The 24,287-nt window shown below is 44.0% G+C and overlaps 1 protein-coding gene across 2 annotated transcripts in view; it reads right to left on the reverse strand.

Moving 5' to 3' along the window:
• LOC138285390 (sodium channel protein type 2 subunit alpha) overlaps positions 1-24,287 on the reverse strand; it is a 666,155-nt gene that overhangs the window by 25,540 nt on the left and 616,328 nt on the right. For both annotated transcript variants that reach the window (XM_069225263.1, XM_069225264.1), the window contains exon 28: positions 12,302-12,572. In XM_069225263.1, coding sequence (XP_069081364.1) covers positions 12,302-12,572 — 271 coding nt within the window. The remainder of the gene's footprint in view (positions 1-12,301; positions 12,573-24,287) is intronic.

Here is a 24,287-nt window from a genome sequence, read left to right on the forward strand (position 1 = left end):
CCGTAGTTGCCTAGACGCTGATGACATCAATACAATATAGACTACGGCATATCGGCATATTGAGGAAGGACACAGTGCCATTCACTTGCCATTATGCCAGAAGTAATATGGCTAATTATTTTTAGCTTCATAACTTCAAATACTTGCCATTCAGCTGCCACTATATGTTCACTGTTGGTATTACAAGCATGAAAGCCAGACGAGTAATTCTTGTTTACTTTTCCTACTGTGGGTTTGTGGGGAAGATATGGAATACGTGGCACCTGCAACCACCGAGTAATGGATGCAGTTGCTCTTCCATGGCTATGGGAGACTAAGTAAAAGTAGCTTGTAGCAGCAACACTCAAACCAAATGGTAAGCTGATGCGTGGTGTTGGATTGGAAAGGGGGGGGGTGGGGTTACCGGGTTCATTTCTACACAGGAACAAAGCAAAAAATAATAGATGCATAATACCATGATGAGGCTTAAAGACAGGGGTGTGCCAGACAGTTTTGGTTGTCAAATGGTATAAGGTTGCGCAGCATTAGGGATATAGGCCTCAAGGTGGATGGTCAGAACAAGAGCCACAACTGCAATTTTGTAAAGGGCTGCATCTGCATTCATGTGTGACCATAATTCTGGAAGAGATGGCATTTAGATGTAAATTGGAGGTGGTGTTGTATTTCTCTTCTGACTCAGCTGCTTGAGGAGGAGCAACAGACACCTCTGTAAAAACCTCCATTTAAATATTAAGCCTGGATTTACACATTTAGAGCTGACAGCAGAAACCATGCATTAAACCACCAATTCCTGCATGTTATTTTCCAAAAACATGTCATCCTCTATTTTTCCAGCCGCGGAATCACCAGAACTCGTAATGAGGTTTAGTGGCACTCTGGTTTCTAAAACAGTGATATTAACAATTTACGCTAAATTTCATAAAAGCTTCTTTGGGGATTCTAGTAGGTCAAGGAAGCATGCTCAAGCCAAAGAACTGGTTAATGTCTAATTGCTGTGGCTCGATCACTGATAACATCCATGTAGACGGCAAGTAGACACCCCAAATGCTTTCAGAATGGCTAGTAAAATGTCTAAATTCAGAGCTCAGAATTTGTTACAGCATGAGAAACAAAGCACCCAGTAGATTTAATACACATGGGAGACATCTTCAAATTGCACCTTAGCCCTGCAAGGTGTTTGTGATGTTGAAATGTGAAACATTTATTGTTAGATTTCTAAGAATCTTTTTCAAAAGTGAGTCATGAAATATATTCTAATTTTGTTTGGATATGTACCAATATATTTTAGTATTGTAGGAAGCTGGCCCTTAATGTGGTATGTGAATATCGTGTAAAGGATCCAGGGGCTCCCCAGTGAGTGGAAAGGGCCTGCTATGCAATGCTAACGCGCTCTATTTAGTGGTAGTGTGATCCGGGCCTTAGGTCTAACACAGATGAGTGCAAGACATCTACAGTTACATACAATAGCCAATAAATGAAACACAAGACTCAAGGAGATCCACACTAATTTATAAATATAGCAAGTATCTTTATATATGTTTAAGTATCAGAAAAAATCATTCAGGAAAGTATGTTTTTAAGTAGGACTTCCTTTCATTTTAAAAAGTAGACAGTGCAATTATTGAGTTCTGTAATGTTATCCTATGAGAGGAAAAACAAGTTCTGCAAACAAGTACAGTAGAGCGACTTACAAGACCAATCTCCTGGGGTTAAGGAAAGCAGTGGCCAAGATCCAAGGCAGCTCCAACAGTACACCCTCAGTGGCAAGGGGGCAGCCGGGTGCAGAATGCAAAACATCGTTGGGTGCCTGCAGGCTAGGACTAGGCGTCAGGTTTGGGGGAGCTACAGAATGGATTCAGGTCTTGTGTTACTCGGGGATGTAGCAACACCAGCGGTTCTCTTCTCCTCAGTCTGGGGTGTCTGGGTGCAGAGGTGCAGTGGGCCATCGGGGTTGCCGTCACCTGAGGTTTTTGCAGTTGAGAGGTGGCCTGCACAAACAGACTGAAAGTCTCGGAATGAAGGTTGCAGTTGGGAAACCCACAATGGACTTTGTCTCTGCAGAAGCTGGAGACCAGATTGGCACAGTTGACCCGCTTCAACATAGGCTGGAAGGCTCGAGTGCAGTGGTGCTGTCCAGCAGCGGTTTTGGAGGTCCAGATTCCTCTTCAGCGGGTTTCGGGTGCCTTCAAGGATGGAAGGGAGCAGCTCTTCTACTCCATTGGAGTTCTTTGTGCTAGGATAGAAGCTTCTGGCTGAACTTCCTTGCTCTACAGGCTCTCTCAAATGTTGTGAAGCATTTGGTGATATCAATACCTTCTGAGTATTTTTGGACTATTCCTTTGGGGTTTTAGAGTCACAAGTTTCCTCCCTAGTTATGAGTTTGCTGCCACCAGAGATGGGTCCTAGGCCCATCCAGCTCTTTCTTTTTCTATAGCTAAGAGTTTAGCCTCTAAGGTTATCCTCTTGGCTGGTATTTGAAGATCTGCACCTTCACTATCTTAAGCTTGTGAGACACTAATTGAAGTGTTCTCACTGGAGGTAGTGTCTGCATTTCCTCTTCTTCTCCACTGGGGGCATTTCTACTTGCCAAGGCCTCATCATTCTCTGTCAGCACCTGCTGCAGATTGGTGTTTGTGGGTTTAGGTCCTGTGGCACATTTCCATACTTTATAGAGCTCCTTAAGTTGGGGTACCTTAAGGGGCTGATAGGGTGCCAGGTTGAGTTCCTGGGAAGGCCCTTGCTCAGACATGGTGTTTAAAGTAGTTGGGAACTTGTTAAAGGACTTATGAACATTTTCTAAGCACTTTTCCAAAGGACATAACTTACTTTGGTATTTGAAGTTCTAAAGAGTTTTTCAAAAGGGACTTAATGAATGCCCTACAGCTGTTTAAAACATTTAAAAAAAAGTTGAATATTGGAAAAAATACTTAACTAAAGACAACTTGTGGATTCATCTGAGGGATCACTTATCAACCAAGTGGTATAGTAGACTTGAAGTCTTGTATCCCAACCGCTACACCACCAATGTAGGAAGATTTCCCTTTATGTGGTATGTGAATACTGTGTAAAGTTCGAGGGCTTCCCCAGTGAGTGGACAGGGCTTGCTATGCAATCTTAAAGTGCTTTAATTAGGGGGAGTGTGATCCAGCAGCCTTAGGCCGGCCACAGAGGAGTGCAAGACATCTACAAATACACACAATAGTCAATAAATGAAACCCACAACCCAAGAAGGAGATCCACATTAAGTTATACAAATAGCAAGTATCTTTATTTATGTTTAGGAATCAGAGAAAAATCGTTCAGGTAAGTACAGTTTTAAATAGGACTTATTTTCACTTTAAAAAGCGAACACAGTGCAATTTCTGAGTTCTGCAATGTTATCCCATGGGAGGAAAAACAAGCTCTGCAATAGGTAGGGTAAAGAGACGTACAAGACCAATCTCCTGGGGTGAAGACGAGTAGAGGGCAAGTGCCAAGGCAGCACCAACAGTACACCCTCAGCGGCATGGGGGTGGCCAGGTGCAGAGTGCAAACCAGCGCTGGGTGCCCAATGCGTTCCTATGTAGCTCAGTTGCTGCGAAAAGAGGCTGCAGGCTAGGACTAAGTGTCGAATTTAGGTGAGCCACCAAATGTACTCAAGTCTTGTGATGCTCGGGATGTAGGAAAAACCAGTGGTCCTCTTCTCCTCGCTCCGCCGCATCCAGGTGCAGTTGTCCGTCGGGGTTGCCATCACCAGAGGTGGGGCAGAAGGGGTCCGTACAAAGAGGCTGCAGGCATCGGAATGAAGGTCGCAATTTGGAAACCCACAATAGACTTTGTCTCTGGAGAAGCTAGGGACCAGATTAGCACAGTTGACCCACTTCAACACGGGCTGGGAGGCTCAAGTTCAGTGGTACTGTCCAGCAGCAGTTTTGGAGGTCCGGAGTGTTCTTCAGTGGTTGTTGGGTGCCTTCAAGGATAAAAGGAAGCAGCTCCACCACTTCATGGGAGTTCCTTGTGCTCGGATGAAGGCTGGCAGCCTTCCCTGGCTTTTGGAAGTTTCAGCAGCTGGAGGACCAGGCGTCATTCTCGCAATTGTGGAAGTCCACAGGCAGGCTAGCGCAGAGACCAACACAGATCTTCAGTTCATGCCTTTTGCATCTCTGGAGTGTCCTTCTTCTTCAGGTTAGCGGGGATCTGCTTCTCTGCTGCCTGAGGCTCTCCTAAATACTGAATTAATGGGTTTTAGGGGTGTGTGAGGTACTAGCCAATGGGCTACTGACCTTTGGAGACACTACGCCCCCTATATGACCACTTCCTGTGGGAAGTGGGCATAACCCTGTCCCAGAATTCCTAGGTATACCATCTCAAAGATGGCTATCTCTGAAAAATCGTATCCAACTCGCCCTAGTCCCCCTTAGAGGTGTTACAAGCCTGAAGGTGGCACACCTACCTGACTAGGTAATATTCCTGCCTGTCCAAGTGCCAAATTGGCTCTGGACGGGGGGTGGCTTCCTCTTATGGGAGGGGAGCCAGATTCACATTTCAAAGTCGGCAGCCCATTGAGGCTTGCTGCCTTAGGAAGGCTAATCAGCAAGTCATCTTGTGTAGGTAGGGGGGTGTTACACTTTCTCCCAGACAGGCTCTTGTTCTGGGCCTCCTGAGAGGAGAAAGCTCTCACCCTAGGGATCCAGAATGGTGTCTCGAGTGGCAGGTTGGCAGAAACTAGTCAGCGAGCACACCTGACGCTGGTAGGATTTCAGTGGACAACTCTAAGGTGCCCTTTGGGTGCATGCATTGGTAAACCAGCACTAGCATTAGTGTGGGTTCACCAATATGACATGTTTGATACCAAACATCCTTACCTTCAGTGAAGCCATCTTGTAGCTGAGGAACTCGTGTTGACCATTGTCCAGAACATGCATTTAAAATGGCTTACTATGTCTGAGAATTGACAAAGGCACAGGAGGGGAATATCTGCTTGTACAGATTTGCCCTCACATGTAAAAAAGTGCGCACTGCCTTGAGGCTGTAAGGCCTGCTAGCGGGGTGACTTACATATATTGCATGCAGTGTTGGGGGACATGGCACACAGGTTGTGTACCATGTCATGTTTTCACTTTTGTCTGCACCAAGACACGCAGCCTGCAATGGCGGCCTGTCATGTGCTTAGTGAGGGGTCTCTTAGGGTGGCACAATTGATGCTGCAGCCCTTAGGGGCCCTCCTTAGTACCCAAGGCCGTAGGTACTAGGGGTACCTATTTACTAGGAACTTACAGAACCAATTGGGGAAAGCACTGTGCAGTTTTAGGAAAGAGCTCTGGCACTGGGGACCTTGTTAGCAGGAACCCAGTGCATTTTCAGTTGAAATCACATCATGTAGCAGGAAAAAAGTAGGGGTAATCATGTCAAAAAGGTTTTTTTTTATGTATTGTTCCTATATTTGTTCAGTCAGTGGCTGATTGATGCATTGGAAGTGTTTAGTTTATCCTGGACAGTGGCTCAATACTCAAAACATCTTAGCAATGTACAAAACACACACTCACAATACACATTTGAGCGTAAGTGCCCATGCCAACACTCAATAATGACTGGACACCTGCCACTCCGCTGGCATAGAGAGATTATGCTCCCAGTAGAAACATACTGTTGAAATTTTAAATCAGACCTGGAGTTCCTTGAACAGGTTAGTCTAGAAAGATGCTGGGAGTATCATTCTCAGACTTTGATCACATTCATTCTAGAGAAAACAGTGGAAGCAACTCTCACCTGTTTAGGCTATAGTCATTAAAGAGAATATAACACAGCCTGTGAAAAAACAACTATACAAAACATATGGTAAAGGTAGTTTAGGTTACTGCAATATGTTGGTCCTGATTCACAAAGGTAAACTTACGCTTTTGTGTAGGTTTATGATTTTTTTCTATTCACAAATGTATTTTACTAGTAGTATCTTTATGACTGCAGAGTCTCTGCACATAAAAAGACAGGACAGTCCTAGGACAGCTCCCCCTCAGGGCCTTATATTTTTTTAAAGGAAGGGGGACTGTGTGCCACCTTCCCGAGCCTTATTAGGACCTGGGGACCTAATTCCCCAGGGCCTTATGTTTTAAAGGTGAGGGAGGGACCTGATGGTCACCCTCCCTGAGCCTTATTAGGCCCTTTTTTTTTTAAAGGGTGGGGCATGTAGCTCTCTTCCTCAAGCCTCGTTAAGCCCTGAGGACCCCATCTCCGAGGGCCCTATGTATTTTCAAGGGGTGGGTGGCCAAGTGACCCCCTTCCCCAAGGTTTATGAGATCCTGGGTACCCAAACCCGCAAAGGCTTTTTGTAAAGGGAAGGGGAACCAAGGTTCCCCCTCTCCAAGCCTTTCTATGCTCCGGGGAGCCCACCCCATTTTATTAAAGATGAGGGGAGATGTTTGGCCTCGCTCCCCAAGCCTTGTTAGGTCCTGGAGACCCCAGGGCCTTTTCGTTTTATTAAGGGGGAAAGTGGGCGCATGGCCCCTCTCACCAAACCTTGTTAGACCTTGGGAACTCCATCACTCATGGCTGTTTTGTTCAATTAGGGTGGTGTAGGCCTGTCAACCTGTGCCTTGTTAAGCCCTTGATAGGACCCTATCCCTCAGGATCACTCCATAAAATAAAAGGGAGGAGGACCACACTCCCAGAGCCTTTACTGGCCCTGGGGACCCCATCTCCTACGGTCTGCACTATGAAAGGTGGGTGCCCTGATGCTCATCCAGGGCACCCATCATATATCAATTGGGGGCTGGAGGGGAGACCATGGCCCTTGTGGTCCCATTCAGCTCCTACTTATGCTGATCCCTCCGGGTGGGAGCAATATTTTTTTGTTGTCATTTCCCTGCCACCATCAGAGCATTTTTAAAGATCCTGCCCGCTGGGAGCAGGCTTTGTGTTTACTGCCGCTGCGTAATTTGTTTAGCAGCCCTGGGGGATAGGGTCCCTGAGGGATTTAGAGGCTTGGGGAAGGAGGCTGTGCTACCCTCTCCCGACAAAGTTCAGCCTGGGGAGGGCTTCCTGGGGCCCATGATAGTTCAGGAAGTGGAGCCACATGGCCTCCTCCCATTTAGTTAGTTCATCAGTCCTAGGGCCCTTGAGGCCTTTAGAGGCTTGGGAAGAAGGGCATACCCCCTCCCGTGTTTGACAAATTTAGGCCCTGGTAAAGGGCTCCTTGGGGTCTGTGACAGCTTGGGGAGGGGAAGCCATGCGTCCCCCCTACCTGTATACAATAGCTTTGGCTGTGGGGTTGGGCCCCGTGGCCTATAAAGGCTAGGGAAGAGAGGAGCATGCTCCCTCCCATTAATAAAACAAAGTGGCCCCAGTCCCCTTTTTTTTTTAAACATCCTGTGGGAGTCCTGCTGGATCGCAACAATAATTGCCAGGTTTTTTAGTTTTTATCCCCAGGGAGAATCCATACACTGCCTCCTTATATAAATTCTTTTACATGTTCAGGACAGGGGTCTAAGGGCCTGATCCTGATTTAGTCTTGACGGTATTACGCCAACCCGTGGAGGACTCAAAAACACCATCAAGTTGACTGTGTTCCGCCTGCTGTACTTAGATGTACTGCAGCTGAGCTGCAGTCCACCATGATGGAATGTTCATCCTAGCCATCAGGTTGGAGGGTTCCCACCAACCCTCTTTAGATGTTACAGTCCTGCAGGTGGTGTACTGCCGGCGGATTCCTGATGGTGGGAGACCATTGCGTGATCCACCGGGCATTGTACAGTGGCTGTTGCTATCACAATGAGGGAGGTGACACATACACACAGACACTGTACCTTAGTCATATGTGTCCACCTGTACAACACACAACATACACAATATTATCCATTGCCATTCCACCACAACATTACATCAACATGCAGAATACACATTGCCATACAGCCATGACACAACATACACATCGTTGATACTACACAAACATACAACACAACCACAACTAACACAATGGCACACTCATCTACACAAACACACACACACACTAAAGCACAATTGCACACTTCACAAACAACGACCACCACGCACCAACACACACCTTAATGTTGCACACAGCAACACACAACCCAAAACAAACAGACATCAGACCTACATGCATGTGACACACATACAGACACAACTACATTACCCATCCCAGCTCCCTCTACCTTGACCAGCCAATCCAATCTCACACACACACACACACATACATGTACCGACTCAAACACACAACTGGACTCACAACATCGCAGGTACAGATTCACTTACCATGTGCACAGGAGATATGGTGACAGGTTTGATACCATTGTTATTGTGACATCAGCATTTATTTGGCAATGAATACAGACACCACAATATTAATTGTGTATGAGTGCGATTTGTGGCTTGTGCCAGTGTGTCCCCATCAATCACTGTCATAAAAGTGTTCCCGACATTTGCATATCAGAGGTATTTTGAAAAAATACCTGTGGCATGAACATTTCTGCAGGGGTACCAAACTCATGTGCAGTGCCCACATAACATACACAGTAAATGCAGTATCCCTACCTTCGAGCCTGGTGACAGAGTTGTCCGGTGCCTTCTATGGTCCAGTGGCAGCAGCGACGCAAGCAGAAACTTGTGTTGTGTAGCCATTTTAGTTATAGCTCCATGCACGTTATCTTAACATACTAGGCCTGCCGCTGTGCACTTTAGCCTAGATATATTTTATTCGGCTTTGCTTTATTATTATTGCAATAGCCACTTTTATGGTCTTGTTTTATTTTCGCTCTATCTAACTGTTTTTGCCTAGGCCAGTACTCTGTTCTCAAACAAGACATTCTTGCTCACTCTGTGCTTCTTCCAAGGCTGCAGTAAGATAGGTTGCCGGTAAATGTGGTGTAGAGTTTTGTCTCTGACATTCATAGAAGACACACATACTTACGTAGGGACATTTTCTCAGAACATTAGCTGTTGTATTATAAAAACACTTCCCTGTCCCTTACAGGTTAGAGGGAGATTCCAGCCAGGGAACCATGACTGTATGCTGATTGCTGAACGCCTTGCTACAGCTGCTTATGCAGACTCCAGGCCTTTGCTCAGGTATGGGGGATGATATCTTTCCAGGGGAACCTGAAGGGCAGAATTAGAGCTTAACATGCTGTGCTCTATTATAGCCTAGGTAAGAATTAGTCTATTAACTCTAGTGACAATATGGTAGTGTTATTTCTATGCTTTACTCTCCTTGTCACAATTTTAATCTTGTCATGCTGTATCGTCCTGGTTATTGCAGTCCATGCCTTCCTATCTAAGATGCGGTCGTTTTATTAAAGCATTATTGAAACCTATACTGCCTCTGTTTGTCATTGTGTATGTGAGACTAATGTAACTGAGAGAAACGGATGAGACCTGAGTGACCACGGTTTCCCTGCGAAATCAATTATGTCATGCGCTCGGCTACCTAATCATCCCGCCCTGGGGTGGAGATGAGGCCCTGTTAGCTGGAGCAAAACCCGGATTGGAGCGACAGGTGTCACCTGTAGTGGGTCAGACTTAGTCTCCCACACCGCAGGTGATTCTGCCACTCAAAATCCAGTAGTCTCATTAGAATAATGAGAGCCTACGTGACATTTGCAAAGAGGTGGGTTGTGTGTCCCTTCCTCTTCCAATCTGTCAACTCAGTTGTCTCATAAATAAGTTTATTGCAAGTCCTGCAATGAGAGTATGAAAGATGGCATAGAATACATCATCAATTATATAATATGTGGAGGGATTAGCTGTGCATGGCGAAGATGCGAGTTATAGTTACCTTAGGGCACACATTTTAGCTACTTGAAAGAACTCTTTAACTATAACTGCTGAATTTCTATGTTTTTTTTAATGTATAATAATTTTAATTGCTATACGTGAATCCATCCACCCCTGTGCACGGCCAACCACTCCTACGGTCCGGCCCTGAGGCCGACCCCCTATAAGCAACCAACTTTGCACCATGCACTGCCTTCTCCCGTGCGCAGTAGGGGTTGCCCGCAAGTGCTGGCCTGCAGCCAGTCCCTGCGGCCAACCCTCATAACCACCCAACCTGATGTTGTGCATGGCCCTTTGCACATGCCCAGCAGAAGTTAACAGCGGCCTCTGGCGGGCTGAAAATAGATGTGAGAGGCTGCATCTGGGGGTAAGAGTGTCTCTCTCGGTGTGAGAGTGCATCAGTATGTGCTAAGGTCTGTGAGTAGGTGCATCAGGGTGTGATTAGTGTGTGAGTGGGTGTGTGATCATCTGAGTGAGTGTGTAATTGTCTGAGTGGGTCTGACTGGGTGCATGAGGGTCTGACCGGGGCTGTGAGTGCATGAGGGTCTGAGTGAGTCAGTGAGTGGCCACGTGAGTGTCTGGGTGGATCTGTGAGTGGGTGTGTGAGTGTCTAAGTGGGTCTGCGAGTGACATCATAAGTGTCTGAGTGAGTGGGACAATTGATTGAAAGAGAGACAGAGAGAAAGAAAGTGAGAGGGAGAGAGAACGTTTTTTAGGCTTTGATGTCTGATATACTTAGAATGAGTTATTTGTTTCCAATTTAAAAAAAAAAATTGTTTGTTTTTTAAAAGATTTGAAAAAAAATGGAAATTAGTCCACCTGGACTCGAACCCCCATAGCTCAGTGTGGGTGTTTATTTTGTTTTGTATTTTTTCCTTAGGCCTTTATGGGCTTTCATATAATTTATTTAAAATATATATATATTTTTTTAATCAAAAGCCCTTTACGGGCTATCTGGCATCGCGGGGGAAGCCTTAAAGGCTCTCACGCAGTCCCTATTAACAAATATTTCTAAATATTTATTTATTTATTAATTAATTTATTTTTTTTAAAGTAGAAAGCCGTTTACAGGCTACCAGGCACTGCAGGGGAAGCATTAAGGCCTTAATGCCAGTGCCAATGCTTCAGCAAGCACGGAGCTGCTTTGACAGCAGCTCCATGCTTGCTGAAACATTTCATCTCTGTCCCCTGAGATGAAACTTCGGATTTTGACAGCCGGATCTGCTTTACAGGTGGTGGTCTCTGGGGGGGCCAGGAGGTCCCCCAACACAAGATTTGTAATGCCTACGGGACATGGCCCACCCAGGGGGCCTAAAAAAAAAACAAGTGCAGGAGCCCACCTTTGTTTTAAAAAAAATAATTAGCAGCACATTCGCAAATATGGTGAACACGCTGGCAATAAAATAAAATTCTTTTTTGCTCTTGGGGGATCCCTCTGGGACCCCCCCACCAGTGCGAAGGGGTCAGGGTGTCCCTATCTTGGCCCCTTTTATTTTATATTTTACTTTTTTTCTGGGAGTTGGCTCAAGCCGAGCCCCATGATAGCTCCCAACGCTTCCTGGTTTAAAGTGTTGGCAGCCAATCAGAGCTGTGCATTTCCCTGCACGAGCTCGTCTTTATTCGCAAATACTTTGTGGCCAGAGATATACAAATTCGAATTTCCCTAAATTTATAAAAAAACGACTGAATGGATTTACGACAAAGAAGCAAAAGCAAAAGCGTCATTTGCGTACTGATTGCAAACTTTCTGCCAAATTTGGTGTAATTGAGTCCAGTGGTACAGCATGTAGTCATGTCTAAAAAATCCTATGGAAATTAACATGGGAAACGCAACCTTTTTTCTGCCCCAAAACTTTCCATGTGCACCAAGTATCACATGACACTTTTTTAGAAAGTTTCATTAAGATGCATCAAACGGTGCCAGTGATATAGGCAAGTCAAAAAACGTTTTTCCTATGGAAACATGGTCCTAACTATAACTACCTAGTGGCGACCGCCACTAGGTTTTATATATGTATATATATATATATATACAAATATATATATATATATATATATATATATATATATATATATATATACATATATATATGTATATATATATATGTGGGATTACAAATAGTTAATCTATACTTACCTATATATATTTATCTTCATAATATTTCTTCACCATGGTATTTAGAACTTGATATTTCAGTGGTACAACTGAAAAACACGGCCGGTTCAGTAATTTTCCACCAGCTGGAATCCAGAATCTGGAGCAAACTCCTGTTCATCTCCTAATCATAATTTTCCGTAATAATTGGATGGAGGCATGAGTTGTTGGTAGTATACCCTGACGTATGGAACTGTATTATTGAGCATATGGACATTTTCAGCCAGCATTAGTGAGCTTTTGTACTTTAATCAAAAGGTTTCTGTACTTCCTACTTGTGGAAAAATCAGGATCCTGTAAATTGGTCATCATGGACAAGTAATACAGACATTTCACATTTAATTGCTCAAGAAATATGAATAGATGAACAAATGTTCTTACCGACAATGGAGAGAATGACAACGACAAAATCGAAAATGTTCCAGCCTATGGTGAAGTAATAATAACGCAGTGAAATCAGTTTCAGAACACATTCACTTGTGAAAAGAATAATGAAGACCATGTTAATATTGTATAAATTGTTCTCCATTTCTTTACTCTGGTCGTCAGTTTCTATCATCATGGTTACCATGTTAAGGCAAATTAGAATCATAATGGTGATGTCAAAAGCTTGCTTTGTCACAAAATCGAAAACTAGACCTTGGAATTTATTCTGCAAAAAAGAAACAAAAGAGACACTAGTTGTCAATGGGTATTTCTATAATGCATAGTTTCAAAATGCAACTTTTTATGAGGCAAAACCTTTATTCAAATATCAGAAGATCACAAAGAATAAGTGCAACATTTAGAGGTTTGTTGCAACAAGCAAAAATTGGTCCATGCAACATCTATTAACTTTTAAATACTGTCGCTTCATTTACAGATGGGAGAACTGTTTTGCTGGCTCACCATTTGGAAAAACCCTTACAGACACTGTTGGCGCTGAGCAGCAGAAATGGCATTGGAATACCCACCCCGTTTAAAGAATGGCTTCCAACTACATGTCTACTGTGTTTTTTCCAGCCTGCTACTACTAGGGAGAGAAAATATGAAATTCTTCCACAAGATGGGAGAGCACTACAACATTCCCTAGGGCAGTGGTTCCCAACCTGTGGTCCGGGGACCCCGGGGGTCCACAAAGCCTCCTGAGGGAGTCCGTGACTTCCTAGAAAATAAACTAATATTAACAGATTCATAAAGTGTATATAAATAAAGTGGCCTAATATACAACTGAACATTTTCAAACGTATTGTAAATGTTAAGGAATTTGAAATTGGAGGGTAAAAATTACATTAGTATCCTCATTGTGATTTGTAGGAGCAGTGGAGGTATGTCAAACAAAAAAAATAGATCAGATAATGTGTGGCTTCAATTGAATTTAGAAAAGCTCTAACCTTTCTATTAAAGTATATTTTTAAAATGTTTTTATTTGTTCGCAGATAAAATAAAATGTGTTATCATTTGTGTATTTGTTTTATAGAATGCTTGTTTCTGTATTTTCTATGTATTGTTTTGTGGTTCAAATCATTGACAATGTGTAGGCCTGGGTTCCCAGCTTTCAGTAATGGCTCAATGAGGGAACAAAGGGTCCTCGGATTCAAATAATGATTCAGTGGGGTTCCCCAGGTTCCAGTAATGATAAAGTGGGGGTCCACAGAAGTCACAATGTTGGGAACCACTGTCCTAGAGGGTATCAATTTGCTCTGAAATCCATCTAGAATATGGGAAAAATCTATCTGTGCGTAAGGCACACTACTCCTTTGGATTTGGGTTTGGATGGCTTTTTTAGCCAAAGGAGCCATCTCTTTTGAAAAGAGAAAAATGCTATTCTGTTTGCCACAATGAGAATGTAGGTCATGAGAATGCTGAAAGTCGTCTTAGCTTGCTGGAACAAGCACTGCAGGGAAAAATGGCAGCCGCATCAGCAGTAACCCCTAAATATGGTAATCAGGCTGAGGCCAAGCCAGGGGATATGCCTAACAAGCCTGAGAATGACTGGCCTTTTAGGGTATGTACAGGCATCTCTCCGGGATATGCACTTCAACGGTACTCGCTTGTTTGGCACAAAGGCTGATTTAGAACTTTAGTGCTTCAAGGAAGGTGGGGTTACTACCCATTTGCTGGGGTTTGCCATAGTCCCACACCAGTTACATTCTTCTTTTCACTCCTTCCGTGGCTATGGTAGGGGCTACCAGCCCCGTCCTTTACAGCAAAACCACCACGGCCATCAGCCTTCCAAGCCTTTTCATGGCCAGTGACTCTGCTCCCACAAGTCTCATGGGAACCAAGGCCAGACATATGCCCAGCCACTACCCTGGCAACTGCAGCCTCCAAACCTCCCTAGTATGCTGTCACAGCAACAACTACAGGGCACCCCGTTGGAGGCAGGATCAGGTACCACCTACCCCAACAACAAGCCATGACATCAGACAAGTGGGTGCTCCAGATTGTCCAGTAAGGTTACACTCTTCAACTTCTGGAAGACCCTGCCGCACTTACAACCATACCCAGATCAGCCGATGGAGGACCATTTCTCCCTGATGCGTCAGGAAGTGAAGGCTTTTTTGCCTAACAGAGCCATCGAAAGAAGGTTGTGGTTGTTATTCCTGCTACTTTTTGGGGCCAAAGAAGAACAGAGGCATCTGTCATATCCTAGATCTGCACCATCTCAATGCCTTCTTGAAGAAGAAAACATTCAAGATGCTAACACTTGCCCAGGTCCCATCTGAGCTTGACCCAGCAGTCTGGATGGTAGAGTTGGACCTGTAGGACGCCTATCTTCTATCCCCATCCTGCAGGCCGAGCAGTGTTACCTATGGCTCACGGTGGAATAAAAGCATTTCCTGTTTGCTGTGCTCTCCTTTGATCTTACCAGCACCTATCAATTGTTCATGAAAGTAATGACATCTGCAAAGGTAAGGGGTTACAGTCTTCCCTTACCATGGCGACTGACTGTTTAAGGCAGGCTTGTACCTGGCAGTTGTCACCAACCTCCAGACTAAGACAGACCTCCTGTTCTTGCTGAAGCTCATTATCAGCATGCCGAAGTCTCACCTGACTTCCTCTCAGACGCTCCCTTTCATCAGAGACGTTCTGAACACAGTGCAGTCATGTGCTTATCCTTCTCAGCGGACAGTACAAGACATTGTTATGACCCCAATGTTTCAACCTCAGCCCTGGATTTGGGTGAGACTGGCTCTGAAACTGCTGGGTCTGATTGTCTCCTGCTTACTGCTGGTGAAGCAAGCTCAATGGCAAATGTGGGCTCTGCAGTGGGACCTGACGTCCCTGTGGGCTCACCATCAGGGGAATCTTTTTGAACTGGTCCAGATTTTAGAGGTTACTGTGAAAGATCTGCAGTGGTGACTAACAATCCACTATTGGGTCAGTAGCAGGTACCTCTACTTCCCCACCTAGAGCTTGCAGCAGTGACAGATGTGTCACTCCTGGGCTGTGGCAGCCATTTGAGATGGCAATCAGAGGACTCTGGTCTGAGGGAGAATCTCAACTCCAGATGAACTAACTGGAGGTGAGAATGATTTTCTGGGAACTGAAAGCCTTCCTCTAATCCTTCAAAAAGGAAGGCTGGTTCAGGTGTTCACGTACAACACCATTGCATGTGGTACTGCAACAAACAGGGTGGGGTTGGGTCATGGGCCCTATGCCAGGAGGCTCTGTGCCATTGTTCAAGGCTGGAATGTAAACGCATCTTCCTGGTTGTACAACACCTGGCTGGACCTTAATTTAGATTGTAGTTTTCTGCTATGCCCCCCCTTTGAACCCATGCACAGATGCTCTCTCAGACTTCTGAGGATCAAGATTTTCTTCTTGGTGGCTATCATATCAGTCAGGAGGGTCAGCTTGCTAAAACTTCTTTTGGTTCCTCCTTAATACACCAGTTTTTTCCTAGACCAACTAGTTCTCCAAAGCTGTTCCTTATTTTGCTGAAGGTGCTTACAGGTTTCCACGTTGGGCAAAACTTCATGCTGCCCTCACCCTTTCTAGTAATAAGAGAGACTACATCGCCTGGACCAAAACAGTCATTGTCATTTTACATCGATCCCACCAAATAACACCAGGTGGACAGTCAGCAATTTATAAAGATCACTGCAGCAAAGAAGGGGCAAGCAGTGCAGTAGCTGACCATTTCCAGATGGATTGTACTTTGCATTGTGATCTGCAACCTATTCACGAAGAAGCAACCCCCTGAGGGCTTGCACGCTCATTCCACCAGATCAAGGCTGCATCTACTACATTGGCTTGTGGAGTTCCCATCCTGGTCATCTGTCAGGAAGCTAAATGGGCAGCATTGCACATGTTTACTAAAAACTACTGCTTTGGCAGCCAAATCCATTGTGACAGGCATTTGACCATTCGATCCTCCAGGACATTTTGGTTTGAGCCACTTTGCAACACCACCTCGAGAGAGGCATTGCTTTGGTATCTATTCTAAATAAGGAATATGTGGATAGAAGTTTCTGTCAGATGAACAACTTACTTAACTTTGATAACACATTATCTGGTAGAAACTCTATCTAGCCGCACATTCCTTACTGACCCTCCCATCTGTGAAACAACCATATGCAAAGCAATAGGTCACACATTTGCTTGAGTTAGAGGTATTGGCGTTGTAAATGCATTACTGGACTTTTCTTGCCTCTATAATTAGTCAACCCTGCACTTAATTTATTTCTGCTGCAGTGCACATTGTTTTTCTTTATTATAATGTCTAACTGATAACTTTGAAAAATGAACACAGTGAACTTAAAGCAGACATATCTAGTAGTTTCCTATTGAGGTGGATATTTTGTGTTTACAATCAAAGTCGTCCTCATACCGAATGCAATGTGATGCATTTCTAATGTTGAATGGAAGACAGACTGTGCGGCGGTTTTGTATAACACTGAGTAGTGCCTCATTCATCCACCCTCATTTCAGATCAGTGGGTGAAGTGAATCCAAATCTGGAGACGTAAGAAAATTAACAAGAACCTACTCAGCTGACCCTTGAATTTCGGGCATTTGCAGATAAAACCACATGCTGTGCCCAAACTTCTCAATGATTAGCAATCAGTATACTTAATCAGTGTCAAGTCTTCTCAAATACGTCTGTAAGAAAACATCTAAACACTTAAAATTCCATGTTCTGGCAAGCAGATGCTGACAAACGCACTTCGGGATATCCTCTGCTTTCTCTTTCTCTCAATTGGTGAAACAATGACAGTTTTGAAAAACAAGGGGCTGTGGCAGTACTGCAAAGGAGGCAGAGAAGAAACATCCAGCTGCAGCTGTGTGTATCTCTGCAGCCAGCAGAGGCATAGACATAGAAAGAGGACTATGGTGGCACTCAGGAATCGTAACACATAGATGCGGACTGCGGGCTGGCAGCTCCAGTGCTGAGGCTGATTTTTGGAGCTGTTAGAGATACAATTGTTGCTTTAAGGTTTACATTAGCTGAGAAAGACACTAAGCAGTGTTGTGGGACAGGTGACAGGGTGGGTGGGATGGCACATGGAGAGTAAGTGTTTGCCTGGAAACATGAGCAACAACATATGGCCATGCCGCGTGAACCGGCGAGGCAAAAGAAAAAAGTAGTGGGCCAAACTAAGGTACATGGCAGATTGTGAAATAATCCATGTAACAGGGTAGGTCTACAAGGCTTAACAAAGCAGCCTCAAGGCGGGACAAAATGTAAAGCATTTACCTACGAAATCAAGTTAATTTTTTAAGGCAGGCCCAGGAATGAATGCAAATGATGGGTGTGAGATGAACATGCTTAAAGCCCACAGAGTAGATTACAACATGTCGAAGAACAGCATTTGCGCGCTGCTAATCTCAACCTAAAAATTGATGTCAGCATGCTGTGTTGATGCATTTAAAGGCACCACGCACATCACATTTAGCCGGACAACATCTATGATACTGATGCGGAGCCAATCGATGCCACTTGCCAGCATGCAGAGGTACTGCTCAAGGTTTTCCAGATCTAGTCTGATGCTGGGGAATAGTGTAATGTTAGAAATCTGTGGCTAGATAGAGCTTTACCAGATAAGGTGTTACCTAAGATAACTAGTTCTTTATAGGCAAATTGACATTTCTGATCACGCTATTATTTCCATGGTTGTAAAATTAGAAGACATTTTTATTTCTCTTTCAAGATGGAGAATGAATGTAGATAATGTCCATAATGATGACAAAAAGGGGAGAATGCTATTTGCCATAAATAACTATTTTGCATGTAATACAGAAGATCCAACTTCAGATATTATGTAATGGGATACCGTCAAAGCATTTATTAGAGGCACAGTGATCTCTATAATGATAATCTACGAAAACAAACAATTTCATTTGAAAATGAAAGATCTTGACAAGAGATTGATAAATTTGAAAGATTTTTCATATCAATGCATGTGGACTACATTTGCAGAAAACTTCATTATAAAAGTAACTAATTACTTAGTTAAAAATGCTGGTTTACAAGTATCAAACAATAAAGTAAATTTTTATTTCAATGTAAAGTTATTAGCCAACTAGCCCAAATCCCCAAACCACGCAATTTGTGATAAAAAGGTAAATTGTTCCTGATAATTCAGATATTATGGAAGAATTGTAAGTTCTTTTTATAGAGTAATGAGAAAGGAATAGATATGTTTTAAAATTCATGCAATTTCCATTTCCTATCTCACTCAGGTGAACTTCGCTTAGAATCACCTATATATACTGATGAACTTATCTATGTTATAAGTTCTCTGTCCTCAAAAAACCCTCCTGGTCTAGGTGCGATACAAGTAGAATTCTATAAATTATTTTCTTCTCATATTATCCCGTACCTTTCTTCAATATTAACCAAAGTTACTAATAGTGGTATGGTTTTGGGTCTTTTACCGACGCATTCATAATAGTTTTGCACAAACCAGATAAGGACCATATTTTAGTTCCTAATTATCGACTAATTTTCCTTATTAATCAAGACTGCAACATTTATGCCAAAGGTCTTGCAAGTAGGCTATGAAAAGTCTTACATAACCTGATCCAGATTGATCAAACCTGATTAATGAAAGGCAGATGATCTGCTAATAACACAAAACTAATGTTTCACATATTAGAATCTATTTTCTCTTTTCAACATTCGGTTGGCTTACTATTAGAAAGCTTTTGATAACATCCATTGGCAATTTTTATTCCATAAAATGGCAGCTTTTCGTTTTGACAATAACGTAATCTCATCAATCAATTAATCATCAATCAAACAGGATTTATAAAGTGTGGCTAATCACCCTATAAGGTATCCAGGCGATTGCAGGTTTTGGCGTCTCATTGCACCAGCTAGGTCTTGAGATCCTTATAGAATTCCAGATGGGAGCTGATGGTCTAGGGTCGCATGGGTAGGCTGTTCTAGGTTTTTGCTGCTATGTGAGAGAAGGATCCTCCTTCGCTTCTTCTTTATGGACTCAAGGAGTGTGGGCCAGAGATAGGGAGGTGGAGTATAGTCTTCTCTAAGGTTGGTGGAATTTGAGACTGTGGTTATTTTAGGCAAGTTCTTGGTTGTGTAGAGCCTTGTGTGCCTGGGTCAGCAACTTTAATTGTCATCTCTTCTGCAGAAGGAGCCAGTGGTGTTGCCTGAGGTGTGGTGTGATGTGGGGTCATCGGGGAAGCTTGAGGATGAGTCTGGCTGCGGCTTTTTCTATAATCTGGAATCTTTGTAAGAGGTGTGCAGCAATTCCTATGTAGATGGCATTGATGTAGTCCAGTCAGCTGGTGATGAGGGCCTTTGTCACAGTGCATCTCATGTGCAGAGGTAGCCACTTGAAGATCTTATGTAGCATAAACAGAGTGAAGAAGCAAGCAGTAGAGACAGTGTTGATCTGTGATTTCATGGTGAGCCTGTTGTCAGTGATGATTCTGAGGTTTCTGGTATGTTCACAGGGAGTGCGAGGGGGTCCTAGTTCTGAAGGCCATGTGTTGCTGTTGTTGTCGAAGATCGGAACTTCAGTCTTGTCTTTGTTCAGCTATAGGCAGTTGTCTTTCATCCAGTCATCTACGCTGGCCATGCATCTGTGGAGGTTGGTTTGGGAAGTGGTGGGGTTGACAGTGAGGATGAGTTGGGTCTTCTCTGCATAGGAGATTATGTGGAGACCGAGCTATCTGGCAATGTTGGCTAGGGGTCTTATATACTTAGAAAAGCGTGGGGCTGGGGCTGGTTTCTGAGCATCACCCCCCTCATCAGCCAGGCTAGCTTGGATCCACATCTGGACATACACAGTGCACTTAGGGCAACAAATACAAAAAGAACAGATGATGGACAGAATGCTAAATAATATTAAACACTGTCCATATTCATAGGAGGAAGAGCAACAGGACCAAAGCATAGCAGCTCTCTTCAGAATGCAGGAGAGCATATTCTGCTCAGTGACACTGTGAACATATGAGAGTAAAGGACTCTTTATGGTAAAGGCTTTCTATCATTAACATATTAAAGAGTGTGTTTCATGCCAGCCACAGAATAAGAATGCTGCTCAAGGGGCAGCTAATAAATATCAGTCTCATTGCAGAACATTCCACAAATTAATGATTCGAGAGCAACTGTATGGTCCGCGTTGAAGGCAGTAGTAAATGTCTTCTTGGGCATATACACTACCCATGAGAGAGCTGTGTGATATAAGAGCATGTTATTGGTTGACGTGATGCCAGTGAAAGATAAGCCAGTAACATTGTAATGGAAAGCCATAATACAATAAACAAGTACAGAGTTCATGCCTAATAGAAAAAATGAAGAAAGGGACCTATTGTCATGGTCATGGTCTGCACGTCTCTTACAGTTGTAGTTTGTAGTACTTGGAGGGATGCCTAGTTTCTTCCTGGTTCTGGACAGGCCAAGATAAGGGCGACCCCTTCTAGTAGCCACGGTGATGCTGATTAGAAAAATGCCAGGGCAGACCGTACCCTCCAGAAGGAGTCCCAGAGGAAAAACCCAAGTAATGGGAAAAAAACCCTCTATCACATGAACTCCTGAAAAAAACAATGAAAAAGACAAAATAGAAATCAAATCCGCAGGGAAAACTGCAAGAGCAAGAAGAAACTGGAAAAAGGATTGAGGATCACCACCTGGACGGACGTGTTTGCAACACAAGGAAGGAGGGAACTGCAGTGCTTATATTCTATGAAACAGAAAGTGACAAAACAGGACGAACATACAACACCATCTTGGAGTGGGAAAAGCCACATAGAAATGAATGAGAAAGAAAGCCAAGTAGAAAATGAGAAAAAACTAGGCATGCTGGGAAGACAACCACTACCGAAGAAGACAATATGGACAACCAAGAAGAAAGAAGATGTGAACACAGAAAAAAAAGAAGAAAAAGAAGGAAGGGCCCAAGTAAGGTAAGTGGGAAGGGAAAGTCATTGAGGCTGCCAGGGGGCACTGAGTGACATGGAGCAAGAAATGTGCCTCTGGGGCCGCACCACAGCACAAAATGCCAAACGAGCAAAAAAAAAAACGGGCAGCGGCGGTTCCAGCACCCCGAAACGCAGACTGCCAGCCCTACTGTGGCCCAAAAAAGGGACACTGCGGTAGTTCGTAGCATCACACCTCTAGTCATGAAGTTGAAATAAAAAACATCTGATGTTATAGAATAAAGGACACGGTTGAATCAGTTGGAGCTTTAGAGGCCTTGGCATCCAGGGGTACCAGTGGTATGGAAACTCCTGATCTACATCTATAAATTATAGGAGTGTTGGAAGAGTTGGAGGATACAATCATGACTAAGAACAAAACTTGTAGCCTTTGTCAAATTGAGAATCTCTTTTGCTTCTTTTTCGATCCATATCTTGTAGACAATAGGCCCATTTAAATGAGAATATCTGTAGCATCTTGGGCATTACCTTGTCAGTGATTTTCATGGCCAGATTTGTCTGTGTACTTTACAGAGAAGGCTATCATGTAATGCACTCTTTCTCTGATTTGTAGGATTATTTGCAAGAGTACACATGAAAAGAATCATTCTCTCCTGTCCTTAAGCAGTATGGTAGCTGATTCCAAATCAAATGTGAGAATTTTTTAGACAAACAGCATTTCATTACTAACTGCGTTTTTATAATAACTCTTGCATTTTGGTTCTTAATGGTTAAATTAGTCACCTGCTATGTCTACTGACCGGATATACCCTTCTGGGTAGAAACTAACCCAAAGAGATATTTGGTAACTGCCTTGTTCTGCTAAGGAGGAACTGGGGCTTAACAGGTGTTACTTCCAGCAGTATCCAGAAAGTTCAAACACCACTCTGCCTCTAATGACAGAGTTGTGTTTCCTGTTTTCAACTCCTGTAGGTCTCAGTTGAAAACGTTTCACACTAAAGTGAAAATGCATGACATTGCCAAGTGAAGGGCTAAAGAACACCATCACTTAGGGGGTCATTACGAGTTTGGCAGACGGAAAAGGCCATCCGTCAATCTCCCACAGTCAGGTTATCGCCACTGTGGTCCCCTTCCCGCGGGACCCATAACGAGTTTCCTGCTGGGTCTGTCGGTGGAAACAGAGCCCAGCGGGAAACAGCCCACAACATTGACGCCGGCTCATAATTGAACCAGCGGCAATGCTGCATAGGGTGCACCACCACACATTGCGCTTTTCACTGTCTGCAAAGCAGACAGCGAAAAGCATGACAGGGCTGTCCTTGGGGGCCCCTCCACTGCCCTTGCCAAGTGCATGGGCAGTGCAGGGGCCACCATGGGGCTCCCTGCACCCTGTCTCTTCCAGCCTTTACAAGGCAGGGCTACCACCATGTAATCTCCGGCAGAGGAAGGACTTGTAATCCTGCGCTGCCCTGGGGGATTAGGACCACCAGCACTGCCAGACCGACGTTCAGTTTTAATCTGGCAGTGCTGGCGGTCCAACCGAGGCGCGATCGCCACAGTCATAATGTGGCTGCCGAACCTCCACAATGGAGGCAGTCCCACCGCCACCGCAACCCTGGATGTCTCAAGACCGCCAGGGTCATAATGACGTCCTTAGTCCCCAGGACACAATATTTTCCACGCCACTTGCTAACATACATTCTAGTGAGGAAAAATCTCCATCACAGGATAGCATAAGGTACTGTGAATCGAGGCATGACCTGAAATGTGGATCTAGCTCCTGATTTGACATTATTAAAAAAGTGTCACCCTGCAACAAAGACTCTTTTAGCCTTTCTGGGCTGCTTTTCATGAGCATCCAGCCCATCCTTGTTTATAACAGAGACACCAGTCAAAGCTGTAACCTTGGCTGTACCTTATAGGGCCACAGCTTGGATACCTTCTTCTGTTTTCTTAAATGAGTGCACTGAGCAGCTTGCATTTATTTAGTACTTCATTGAATAGATGTGTTTGGATTGACAGTAGATCAGTAAATAAGAATGCACACAGAAACATTACATGAATTGACTAGATACAGAGAATAGAAATGGACTCAGTATTAAGTATGGTTGAGAAGAATCTCAGCTTTTTGGTCCACAATAGAAAGCACAAATGGTAAATCATGAGGCCAAAATCATCCCTGCATTTGACACAGAAGCTCTGTAAAACCGAGATCTGTGCACCTACGGGCAGGTACTGTAAGACTTTTCTCAAGTAAATACTGCTGGACACTTAATTTGGGGATTATGGTGGTCATTACAACCCTGGTGGTCAGTGTTAAAGCGGCGGTAAGACTGCCAACAGGCCATCGAAAAAAAAAATGGAATCACAACCGTGGCGGAAACCGCCAACAAAGACAGCCACTTTAACACTCCGACCGCCACGGCGATACAAACAAACAGCTTGGCGGTCACCACCAACAGACAGGCGGATGACAATGTACCGCCCACAGTATCACAACCTACCAATCCGCCACCTTTTCCGGGGCGGATTCACCGCGAACAAAAACACGGCGGAAACAGGACTTTGAAGGGAAAACGCTCACCTCAACACACGAGGAATCCGGACGCCATGGAACCGGAACTCCAAATCCTGCCAGCCCTTATCTTCTTGCTCCTCTACCAGGAGCACTAACGCCAGCGGCGAAGACCACGGTGAGTACTGCACCTACGACACAGGGGGGTGGGGGGGACACACACGCAACACCCCCACCCCCACCCTCACCCACGACAACACACACACTAACACAGCATGATACATAACAGTTACACCCCCGAAGCCCCCCGGGAAGAATGCAAGGACAAAAGGAAATTAGTGTAACCACTGTAATATATTAAAATCCTGTACGCAAAAAAAAATATATATATATGTGTATATATATATATATATATATATATATATATATATATATATGTATATATATATATATATATATATATACTATAAACAAAATATACACCAAGAATAGTAGTCCAGGTAGTGCTCCACTGAAGTCC

The sequence above is a fragment of the Pleurodeles waltl genome, chromosome 3_1 (genome assembly GCF_031143425.1).
Source record: "Pleurodeles waltl isolate 20211129_DDA chromosome 3_1, aPleWal1.hap1.20221129, whole genome shotgun sequence".
Taxonomy (NCBI): domain Eukaryota; kingdom Metazoa; phylum Chordata; class Amphibia; order Caudata; family Salamandridae; genus Pleurodeles; species Pleurodeles waltl.